General features: G+C 45.5%; 1 protein-coding gene across 2 annotated transcripts in view; it reads right to left on the reverse strand.

Annotated features, from left to right (window-relative positions):
• The window catches only part of WTIP (WT1 interacting protein), a 92,098-nt gene that overhangs the window by 52,497 nt on the left and 26,914 nt on the right, over window positions 1-12,687 (reverse strand). For both annotated transcript variants that reach the window (XR_008735069.1, XM_055726373.1), the window contains exon 2: window positions 1,907-2,008. Coding sequence is in view for 1 of the 2 variants with exons in the window: in XM_055726373.1 (XP_055582348.1) it covers window positions 1,907-2,008 (102 nt within the window). In the remaining variant the exon portion in view is untranslated. The remainder of the gene's footprint in view (window positions 1-1,906; window positions 2,009-12,687) is intronic.

The raw sequence follows: 12,687 nt of genomic DNA on the forward strand, positions 1-12,687 counted from the left end.
CACAGCAGCACATCCACCTTTTCAGTACCCAACATAAGAAACACCCCCCACATTCCCCTTCGGGTGGGACTGTATCAGAGGTTGCAGGCAGAAGGATATCCAAGCCGTTCTCACTTGTGAAACACCCTGGTGGATGATAGCTGGGCCCTCCAGCCCACAAGCAGTACAGCGAGAACCTCAGTAGACAACCTGGAGCACTTTAACCCCGTGCCTGCGCATGACTCACAGAAAGCTGTGTGAATCACAGAATTCCACTGGCACGGTGGGGTGGGGCAAAACTATGCTCCGAACGGACACGTCTCAAGTCGCCCTACGGTAGATGTACACTGGCCGCACACACCTCACCAGAACAGTCAGAAAAGCTCGTTGTGCTTTTGAACAAAGTTGGGTTTGTATATTGCTATTAAAATACATTCCTTGGTCCTTATACATTCTTCTGAGGAACAGTGACCTGTGTACAGACGCCTGTGGCAGCAAACATGCATCCTGCCCACTTAAACATGTCTGCCTGAGAGAAGAAGCTGGAATTCACCCATGCAATTAAGTTAGGTTAATGTCTGCCATGAGCGCATAGGTATTATCCGATACCGTATTTTGTAATCCTCTGCTAAGCAGGATGCTGTTCACTTTGGGAGCCAACAAAATAGCTACTCATTCACTGTCAGACTTGAGCAAAGTCAAGACTGCTCCCTGAAGGTTTGAGATGAGTTTATTCTAGAACCCGCTAATGGTCCAGAGTCATTTATAAAGGTCACTAAATCCTATGCCCAGGTTGTAGGTTTCTTTAAACCAGTATTTATCTGTACAACTCTCAGGAGAAAAGACAACAGTTATCCTTTCACAAGTGAACTTTACAATGATCTTTTCATTATCAACTTATTTGGTTCTACGACAATGATCTTTTTCTAATCCTTAATTAATCTTTTTTATAAAGGATTTATACTCGGCACATTCTGCTCAGAGTAAATCATCTGCTGTGTATATGTATCACAACAAGTTCTTTAACATCCAGGCAAATATTTTCATATATTAGGAATCTAAATAAATATGTGGGTATATAAAAAAAAATTGTCCGACTCCTGAAAATTGAGCTCTCATACTTGCCTTGAACTCAGTGGGAATTTGTGAGCTCTCAGCAGTTACAGACAAGACATCAAGTAAGTTTCCAAGTTAAGTTCACAATGTTTGACTTAAGACAAACACTTCTGAAAGTGCTGCCCTCAATTTTTCCAAGTCCTGTTTTTCCACTGGCAAAGCCACAACTTCCCCAAATCACATACAGAATACATCACTTTCACATGCATTCAAATGAAAAGAGAAATCTAAAAAGGTCCTGAGCACAGCAAGGAGGAGACAGTGATTTACCTGCAAGTTTTCCTCTACAAAATAAAATATTGTAGTAGCTTAAGGTATTTCAACATGCAGTTTCTATTTGTTCGTATCACATTTAAACATAAGAGAACAATTTCTAAGCATTAGGTATACACAAAAATGACAAGTATACATGCTTGACTAGAGCTGCATTTGCAAATAGAAAGTGAGGGAAGATACAGTTTTTGGCTGCACAAATTTTATCGTTTTTCTGTAAAAATGATAAATGCACATTACACTTCCATTAAACACAGTGGTTTAAAGCATGTAGTGCTTATAATGGCCAGGTTGAAGCCATTTTGTAAATGCAGCCCTTAAAACAACCAAATACTACTTTTCTGGGCTGTTGCTTAGGAAAACACCATTGAACACTTACAGATGGCAAATAAAAAACATCTTTTGAAGCTGGAGTCTTGCGTGGGAATTTTGCCTCAGGCAGCAGGCAAGATGAGGTCTCACTTTGTACACTGGTTGCTAAAGGAATACATATTACAAAAGGAAGCCACTTAATAAGGTTACGGTAGATCCGACTTACCACAAGAGCAGCACGTGAAGCAGTTGGTATGATAGAGGTTACCCATTGCTTGGCAAGCCTGGCTCGCTCCATACACACCTTTTCCACATTTTATACAAATACCTACGAAGCAGAAAGAGAATGACAGTTAGAATCCTCTGCAGCACCTAGAACCAGCTCCAGGCCATTTTTTTGTAACACTCATGATACCCCTGCATCAGGCCCTGAATTCAATGAGCTCCTCACCCTGAACAGATTCAAGTACCCAAGATACCACCAGGTGGCTTGAATGCAACAAATAGATGGAAATATAAAATTAGAAGCAAAAATAAAAAAGCGAAGGGGTGGAAAGTTTCTGCTGGTGTTTCAATGCATGGAGATTGAGGCTGTCTAAAGAAAGAAATCTAAAGGAGGCAGGCACAACAGGAGAGGGCAGAAAATCCATACACTCTCTGGAAATAACTCCATTTGCCCAAGAAATAATGTAGTGAGACCTTCACAACTAAGTGCTCCACCACATCACATTCAATAATCACTAATAAAACAACCACCGAGTCCAAAACCAAAATACTTCTCTTTGCCCCTCTCCAGATGCAACATCAAGAACACTGGTCCATGGTGAAAGCCATGCAGTACTGGGAAAACGGGTTCATCAGTCACATTTAGTAATTGTTTAACTCTCCATGGATGGTAGCATGTAACCTCATAAACACAACCTGGCACCTTACAAAAGAGAAGAGCAAGACTTCTGCCCTCCTTACAGTCTAAGGACAAAAATTCCGGCTCACAGTTTTGCTTCAGTGGGGTCAGAAATTCACCTTCGCTGACCAAGCCCGCTTTTGGTGATGCCAAGGATGACTCCCACGAGGGACCAAAGTACGAAGAGCCAACGTAGCACTAGTGAAGTCAGCGGTTAGCTCCACAAACAGCAGACTCACAGAAAAGGTCGTAACTTCAATAAACTCTACAAACAGGAGGTTTTGGGGTGGGTTTTTGTTTGTTTCTAAAAGGCTTTTTCTTCACAGTTATAGCTTTAAAAGCCTTTTGCCCATGCATTTTTTTCTATCTAGGTGTAACCTCTCTAAATTCAAATGAGGGCAGGGACATGAAATTCAGGTATCACTTTGCTTCTGTATCCCCATGAAGAAGTAATGAAATGCTGGAGAATCCACATCCTTCTGTCACATACTCAGGACTACCAATTTTAGGTTTTTCTGAGATGTCCAATGGTCTCTATTTAATTGGAGCAGGACAGTACATCTCAAGACAAGGCTGTGTGATATCTTTAAAATACTACAGTAGAAAATAAAGATTGAGATTTTTGCCTCACACAACTCTATAATGAAACTGCTGCACTCCATGTGCTGTTTGAAGCCCTATTTCTACAAATGCACACACAAACTTGGCATTAAACACTAGCATTAACGAAACTGCTAATACGCTTGAATGTAGGAACTTGAGAACTACAAAACTGGGCTTTAATCATCCAGAATTCTCCCCAGCTATGCTGTGAACATTTTATACAAACACACAGAAAATACAAATACAAGCACTTTAGGGGAAAATTAGCGTATTATACACTGGTAGAAACTTCAATAGCAGAAAACCCCCAAATTTAAGGTAACAAACTGTTTGGTCTCTCAGTTCAGTGTCCATGGGCTTTGCTTTTATTCACTCCAGCATATGAATTGGTCTAAGCTGCTCACACCACAGAGACAGAAATACTGTTTGTCCCTGGCAGGCACCCGTACGGTGAAAAGTAAGCCTGGCAGAAGAGCAGTACCCAGTAACGCAGTGGAGACTGCACCCAGGCTCTCAGCAAGGAGATAGTCACACACAACACGATTCCCATGGATGACTGTGCCCCCCCAGCTATTCAAGACACATTTTAGACACTTATGTGGTGGGCTGAGCCTGGTGGGGGCCAGGTGCCCACCAAAGCAGCTCTGTCACCCCCCTCCTCATCCAGACAGGGGAGAGAAGATGCAAGGAGAGGCGAAAGGCTGGTGGGTCGAGCCAAGGGCAGGGAGATCACTCGCCACACAGCGGCACGGGCAGAACGGACTCGACTCGGGGAGATCAGCTGAATTTGTTACCAATCAAACGGGATCAGGGTAACGAGAACTAACCCGAGTGTTAAGAACAGCTTCCCCCCTCCCCTCCCCCCCTCCCCAGGCTCAGCTTGGCTCCCGATGTCTCTCCCTCCTCCCCGCAGCGGGGCAGGGGGACGGGGAACGGGGCTGGGGTCAGTCCCGCACACGCTGTCGCTGCCGCTCCTGCCCCTCACACGCTGCCCCTGCCCCGGCCTGGGGTCCCAGGGGCTGCGGGTGGGGGTCTGCTCCCCGTTACCCCCCGGGGCTGGGGGCACAGCCTGCCTCGCCGGGGGCTTCCCCACGGGCTCCGGCGCCTGGAGCCCCCCCGGCCCCCTCCTGCCCTGGCCTGGGGGGCTGCAGGGCTGTTGCTCTCCCACGGGCTCCCTCCCCTCTCCCCCTGCAGCTGCTCTTGCGCAGGAACTTTCCCCCTTTTGAAACCCGTTATCCCAGAGGCGCTGCCAGCGTCGCTGCCGGGCTCGGCCTTGGCCAGCAGCGGGTCCGGCTGGGAGCCGGCTGGCATCGGCTCCATCGGGCACGGGGGAAGCTGCTGGCACCTTCCCACAGAAGCCACCCTGTGCCCCCGCGAACACAGCCCTCCACACAAAACCACTACAAAGCATTTCTGAAACTAAACTGTTGCCGTTCAACGCATCATTTACACAGCCACCTGTATGGGCTGTGTAGTGAGATCAGTTTAAATGCGATACTGTCAAGTTAAAAAAAAAAAAGTATTTGAAGAATCTTTCTATGCTATTGATTCAAATACTGAAACGGAAAGACCTTTCTTTTTTTGTTTGTTTTGTTTTCTTGGTGTTTATACCTTTAACTCCATTAATTCAAACAATGAAAAGTGATTAGCCTTTCATTCAACTAGCTCAACATCCTGGCACAATGCTGGCATTTTGGACCATAAGAATAACTGTCAAATGAAACCAATTTTAAAAAGCAATAAATCTAATGTATAGATTATAAGCTAAAGATATATCTATATATAGAGACACAGATCTACATGATCAACAATAAGAACACTATAATTTTTTTAAAAAATATTAAACCTGATTTCAGTGAAGCAGGAACTATAACTTTAGTATTATCAGATGCCAATGTCCCAAGCTAAACGTGCAATACAAACGACCTGCCAGTTAGATCAATCAGTTAATTGTAAACAAAGTGTCAAGAAAACACTGGTCCTGAGGCTAGCTCAACTCTGATACAGGAAATGGGAATTTCAGAAAATTTGGTGCCTTATCCAAGGCTGTTAGGTCTAATTATTTATTTGTAACCAAAGGTTATGAAAAATATCTGCTATTTGCCATGAGTTAATGGTTAACTGCTGATGAAGGCTGGTTATTGATTACTGTGGACACTGATCAGAAAAGGTGTCCCGTCAGCCAGTAGCTGCAGGAATTACACCCATCAGAAGCACAGCACCCACCAACCTGCCCTCTACCTCATCATATACCACGAGCTCTGCCGTAACCCCAGTCTCTCCTGGCCCTCAGGCCAGAGAGGTTGCACACACAGCAGAGAACATGGGGCTCACCTCTGAAACAAGCTATCCTGTTACTTCACTGTCAGGTCTTTGTACAACATTTCAGCTTGCTCTTGGCAGTGGAGCCAGAAGAAAGCCCTTTCAGAGCTCTCCAGCTCTCTGCACCCTTCTTGTCCATCCTTCCATGTCAACCCTGTACCCGGGACTGGCAGCTATTAGTAGTCTGACTGCGAGGTTACGCTGAGAGATCTACCTTTTCCCATTTACACTTAATATTATTCAAAGAGCAGAAATCCACAGTCTGTAATTCTCTGGCATTTCTGTCTATAACCCCTCATGCACAAATCTTGATAAATGACGTTATTGCCTCATTTCTTTGCCGTTGCTTCACCGAACCATCAAAAGCAACAGAAGGATTTATTGTGGATGTTAAACTTACATTGGCCTCTCCAGCAAGTGATTCGTTATAAGCAGCTGTCAGTTTGTTAAATTGTTTTCTCTAAGACTAGTCATTAACTCCAGGAATGAATGACCACAGAGATGATTAGCATACTAAAAAAGTGCATATATAATTCCAACAGTGTATTTTGGAAAACATACATGCAGCTGTGGTGTGAGTATAGTTTGAGCTCATAACTACCAAGGAAAAGCACTGATTACTGTTCAGGTCTGGTTTTCCACCAGTTACAGCCCAGACTGCACACTGCAAGCTTGTGAAAGCCTTGACATAACAGCTACATCACTCTGCCCTCCCCCCCCCGCCGCCCCAATTTAATTCCAAAGCTTGTTAAACTGCGGATGAAGAATGTTCTGTTACAGAGCATTCATGTCTCGTTTCTGACACTTCACTTGACGTGACTTCAGATCAACTGCTTCAGCCTTTATACAATATACTTTGCCCCTCCCAACACCTCTATTCTACGCAGCCAACTGCACCTCCAGTTCTTTAACACATCAGCTGTAGCATTTCCACTCAAGTCATCGGCTCCTCTACAGATGTGGTGTCTCTCTTTAGCTCAAAGATGATGTTACAAGGTGTTGCATATACCCAAAGTCTGCATAAAGGTTGGCTGAGTGCGAGCACAGGATCACAGCATTCCTTCACTGCAGTGAAGAGATGTTTGCATCCTCACACACTGGTTAACCAAACATGAGAGCAGAGACTGAACAAACAAACTCTGTGGACCACGGCAAAAGACCATCAACAAAAATGACACTAGAAAGAGTGAGAGCTCCCAGAGATTCCTGCTGGAGTCAGCAGCAGCACATTGCCACAGTGCCCCACACCTTTAACCAGTTCACTTCACCGAGCCTGACCATGTCCATCAGAAGGGCATCTCTGGACACAACCGAGGCAAGCCTCCAGCACTGCAGAGTAACACAGCCATCAGAAGCACGATGCTTTCTGGGTAATTCATGCATTAGCAAAACACTAATATCAGCACCGCAAGAAAACAAGACAGCTATTTTCTGATGTAGTCAATGATTTTGCTCTAGACTAAGAGAGACCAAATGCAATGAGTTCTAACATGCAAACATATCAGCAACAACCTAGAGAAAATATTAAAGCTATTCGATTTTTGCTCAGCCTGTTACAATGTACTTGTAAGAGTTCCCTGTAGTAGCCTATGCATTAGAAGAAGTTCAGTTTGGGACCTGTACATCAAATCCTGGGATCCTCTTTTGACCATGTCAGTGCAGGTTGGTACTTCATACAGACTTCACCAGGTACCCATAATTGGGGGGCGGGGGCAGGGTGGAGCAGACAAAGGTTAAATGGAGCATGTATAATGACAGATATATAACCACCTTTTGGCCAGGTCTTGTCCTCAGTCGTGTGTGGAACTCAGCCTGTGCCTAATACCATCCTCACCTAACCTGAAGTCATGGGTTTAGCACAAACACCAGAAAAGCCTCTATCACATGGCCTCTCAACTTCAGTACACGGCAGCTGTATGAGTCAGAGGGAGAATCTGGCTATCACACTCCTTGACAGCACACCACAGCTCAAGGATGACCTGCAGCTTTACTGTCTTACAGCCACACCGTATCTCCAGGATAACTGCTACATGCTGCCTACTGTAGGAAACAACCAAGCCCTGTCATCAAGAGTTATGGTAAAGCTAAAATTAACAACTAACACATGGCACAAATGACTCCCTGCCTCTGCAGTTCTGTTCATGCTGCAGTGCTGGGAAAAGGGCGGGTGAACGTCACGCTGGGCTACTGCAAAATCCCTGTTTCTTCTCTCAGACAGGGAAAGACCATCTCTACTTGAGTCCTCAATGAGCTTTTCCACACCTGTGGCCCACCCAAGGTGCAGGGGCAGGGAAATTAAAACCTACAGCTGTGAAGCAGGAAGAAGAACGGAGGAGGGAAGCCTTAACAGCTCAAGAAATCAAACTGCAGCAACAGGGGCCAGCTACAAGAGCAGGAGGGCTGTGGAGGAGCTGCATCAGATGCCTGCAGTTGTCACTAGCCACGGGAGCTGTTCCCACATGGGCTACAGTGTCTGCAGCCAGCGATCTCACACCCAGGCAGGTTTTACACAGGGTGTTCCTAGGACATTTGAAAACACATTCTTCTAAGGTAGGTAAATAGCGAAACATCAGAGGTGCCCTGAGCCTGGGCAGCCCTGCCACTGCTGCAGCAGTACCTGCCCCAGCTGCCAGCAGCTACTGTGCAGACATCCTGGACTGCAGCAGCTCAGATGCTGAGAGGCGACTTCAGGCAAGAAAAATGCTCCCTCCCTTCCAACAACCACAGGAGGAAGGCTCTTCCAACACACACGTCATCTCCCGGCCAGAGGCAGATAGAAGAAACAAGGCATCTACACAGGGCGCAGGGGCAGAGCCTCTTCCCAGCAGCCAGGCAGGAGCGAGGGAGGCAGCCTGGGAAACTCTCCCAGCCCTCACCAACACGAGTAGCTCTTGCTGGAGGGCTTTAATTTGTCGCCTGACAGATGCCTGGCAAATGTACCAAAGCTTGAATACCCAACATAAAGTAAGATCTGGTCTGTACAAGTTATAAATAAGTAAACGTATCCTGGACATGTTCAGCAGCAACCACTTGTGATAGGAACGATGGAGGGACTGTCACGCTAAGCTCTGCCCTCTGCCCCAGGGGAAGGATCAGAAAACACCGTAACTTGGAATTAAGGTTGAAAATGATAAAGAAAAGCAAGAAACGCTCAGGTAAACATTTTAAGCTCCACCTCCCAAGCCACAGCCCCTCCACACCTGGCAACACCCCACAGCCAGGAGGGACTTGATCCCATCCAGTAACAGCTCTGGCTTGCAAGTACCCACATACACTCCCCTCACAGCAACCTGGCTGGAGCAGGCTGAACTAGAGGAAGATGGGCTGCAACACCTAAAGCAAATCACAGCTTAAGCAAAGCAAGACAAGAAGCAGGCTGTGGACCAGCAAACTTTCTGCTGTCACTGTCAAACCTTACTGAGATTGCCCCCAAACTTGCTTTCCTCCTCAAGGAAGCAAGGTTAAACCCCCACCAATAAACTGCTTAGACCCTGACTTCAAAAGATCTCTATCGTTTCGGTACCTGCCTCCTACAGGAGGCTTTGCTCAATATATAGGCTTAGGGCAGGAGGGATGCACGTGGAGAAAAATCAAAATTTGAAATTAATTTATGTTTGGTTACAAATGCGGTGAAGTTCACGTTCACTGGAAGTTTTCTAGATGTAAGCTCTAGGTTCTAACTCCAGCTCCTGGCATAACTTACGGTACCTGCACACTGCCTGTTGCTTAAGGAGGCTGTGGCTCGTGTAGGACAAAGCTGCTGGGAGAGGTCAGGGCCATGAAGGGAGGCACTGGGGCCGGTTCCAGGAACGATAGTGCTGATCAGGACACAGGAGCTGAGCTTTACTTGCCTGAGGGATCAGCACTGCCAGCAGGGCTCAGCCTCAGCCTATTCCGGCTTGCTTCAGTAAATACATGGGCTATTCTGTTTTGTCAGAAGCTTTCCAGAGTTTCAAGCGTAGGGTAGGTGACAGGCAAGAGGCTGGGAACATAGAAGGCTGTAGAAACAACCCTTGAACACCATCCTCCCGGATTCTGTATTTTAGAAGCTATGAGTCCAGGGTAGGTCTGTGCTGATGAGCTGAACCATAGCAGCTCCAAGTCAGCCCTGCAGGGTGGGGGGTGTCATGGGAGCCAGTATCAGCTGTGATTAGCAGCTGCTGAGAACTGGAAGGCTTTGGTTACTGTTAAAGTAGATCCACCCCATCACACAGCGAAAGCCTGACGCTAGCACAGTAAATGCTTATCACTTAGAATCATAGCATATCTCAAGTTGGAAAGGACCCATAAGGATCATCAACTGCTTCATACAGTATGTGAAATTACTGCTCTGAACCATGAAATTACTGACACTATCTGCACAGAGTTGATCCTGAGTCGGCTGCAGCCAGCCAGCATGCTTCTGCATAACTTCCTTTTGTGTGGATCTCCGACTCTGCCACGGAGCCTCCAGACACCATAAGGCATATCACAGGCCTTTTGTTCTGTGCAGTGTTTTAGTTATGCTGACACTTGGTTTACAAATATTCATTCATTTCTCTGCTTCTTGATTTAATGCATGGCAGTTCCAGGACGATTTATACTTCTCACTTGGCATTTATAGAAAGATCTTTTGCTACTGAGGCAATGAACTGGAAGACCAAGCAGTTCTTGTGGCTGCCCTATCATCTGTGCCACTTTGGGTTGCTTTGTCTGCGATTCAGAGCTCAGCTGACTGCTCAAGGTTCATGCTCAAGTTGACAACCACAGCACAAGGGGACTTGAAAATAACTTTAGCAACTGAATGATTGTAAAAAAAGAAAATCCTTCTTCTGAAAGTACCTTGTGGCTACTGGGATTAGCAAAGCAAGGCACAGAAAAGCAAAGAGACATGTACAACTGGGGGTGGGGGGGGGTGGGGGGGGGCAGGGAGGGTAAAGGAGAGCACCACTGGGAATGAATAACTTGGGGATTTACAGATATGCTTTTCCCTCCTTCCCCATGCTACTGCCCCTCCACTGCTGAACATGTGAACGTCTTGCTGTGGACATGCATCCTCTTACAGCCCAAAGGGACAGGTCAACAAGGCCTTTCAGCTCAAACCGTGCTTATTTTGCCCAGAACATAACGTGTGTGATCAAACATGTAATTCAGCCCGTTTGAGGAGTGCAGAATTTCTAGTGCAGTGGTAGCAGCAATCAGGTGCAGACAGGCAAGGGCCAGCAAAAACTTGAGCTTGTACAACTGCTGGTAAAAGACAACACACCACCACATGCAGAGTCACGAAGCAAGCCCAACAGACACACACATAGGTCACACAGACAGTAGAAGTCAGTGATGCTCCTACAGGTCCTAGTTTCAGTCCAGGAAGATCTACTCCCCAGTGCTCCTCAGCAAGTTTCTTTTGGGGAAGCTGGTGTAGAGCACCAGGGGCATTCAGTCCAGCTGCATATTCACACTGATTTAAGAAGAGGGTAGACCTTCACACTGCATACCCCAATACAATAGATAACAGAAGTGGCAGTTCAGAGATGACAACAGAAGAAATTTCTCAAAAAAAAAAAATATTCAGGTTGCAAATGCACTCACACAAAAACATATGCGTTTTAATCAACATGGATACTGCAGTTTCTACCACTGCTTTAATTTCTACAAGTTCATTTAGCTCGTTGCCAACCAGAGATCATCTGAGCTCTGGGATGAGATGCTTGTCCATGCCATTGCTTTAGGCTTATTCTGGCATAATATAGGTCAGAATGTGGACCTGTTAAGTTTTTTTTAAGCTGTTTCCAGTGGCAGGTTTACAGACATTAGGACAGTTTTATTACAGTAAATAAACAATAAATGAAGTATTTAAAGCTCTTATTTTCATCACCTTTCCTTTGTGCTTACTGATACCACACATTAATAATAGTATATCTATATACACATTGCAGATTTTCCTATCAAAATGACAGTGATCACAGTACAGAACCAGCCGGCAATGCCGCTGTACCAGCTCCCTTCTGCAGTTTTGACTTTCTTAGTTGTCTTCAGCAAACCACTTTGTTTCCATGTGTCTTGGTTCCTTTCTGTATTAAACAGCAGCCACTGACACCTGTGTAGTCTTCAGAGCAAAAGCTTTCCAAGATGACATGGAAAAAACAGATTCAATTTAAATACTTCAGCTTAGAAAAACCTGTGCAACCAGGTAACAGTAATACTGAAAGCACCAACACCATGCAGTCCATATACCCTGAACTCTACAGTATGTCACACCTGAAAACATCAGCTGCACAGACATAAAGTGGAGAGACTTTTCATTATTCTCCTGACAATGCACACATGAGTCATCACTCTAATATATGGCAGAAAAAGGTCATATATTACAGCTGCCTTCCTTGACACATTTAAAACAAGTTCATGATTAGACAAGGAGACTAGTCTGAAAGTTTCCAGGTGCACTTCTGTTTTCTTAGATAATGGTCTATTTCCAGAACAAGCATGACAGTCTGCAAAAGGCATGTTACACAGCCACACTTGGTTATAAATTCAGCAGCTCCTTCTACAAGCAGTACCCAAGCGCGACATGTCCACAGCAGCCCTGCATTTCCACCACCCACCCTGCAAAAGTGCTACTGACACTGGCTCACTAGTTTTCACCTGCTGCATGGAGGTTCTTTATCATTTCCAGAAGTATAAATAGGTTTGCTTAAACAAAAGCATGCATACAGGCGAACCATTTTTTCTTTCAGTCACTGCTAGTCAAGTGACTCAATGATGCTTTAAGAACATAGGGAGGAGAGGGATATACCTTCCTGTAAGAACATCCTTCAGGAACAACAATTTCATCAAGTCATTTGCCATAGGTTTCTTCCACCTTCAGCTCATGAAAGACACTAGTTCTAAAGCAGCTAACGTGGCAAGCCTCGCTTTCCCTGCCTTGGCGACAGTGAAAAGCCCAGTCTTCACTGCAGCTTAAGGCTCAATCCAGGGAGGTGCCCAGTGCTAGTGCAAACAGCCACACTCCTCTACTCCAGCAGGACAGGAAGACTCTTAGACCATAAGAAAAGCCTGTCCTGATCTAGCAAACTGAAAACCCTTGGGACAGCTGGTCAAATACAGCACTAACATCATGTAAACAGGAGATTCTAATTTTGCCACCTCCACCTCCGGGAAACAGTAACACTAAATACTGCATGTGTAGGCTCATTTCCTTC

The sequence above is a fragment of the Falco cherrug genome, chromosome 14 (genome assembly GCF_023634085.1).
Source record: "Falco cherrug isolate bFalChe1 chromosome 14, bFalChe1.pri, whole genome shotgun sequence".
Classification (NCBI taxonomy): Eukaryota; Metazoa; Chordata; class Aves; order Falconiformes; family Falconidae; genus Falco; species Falco cherrug.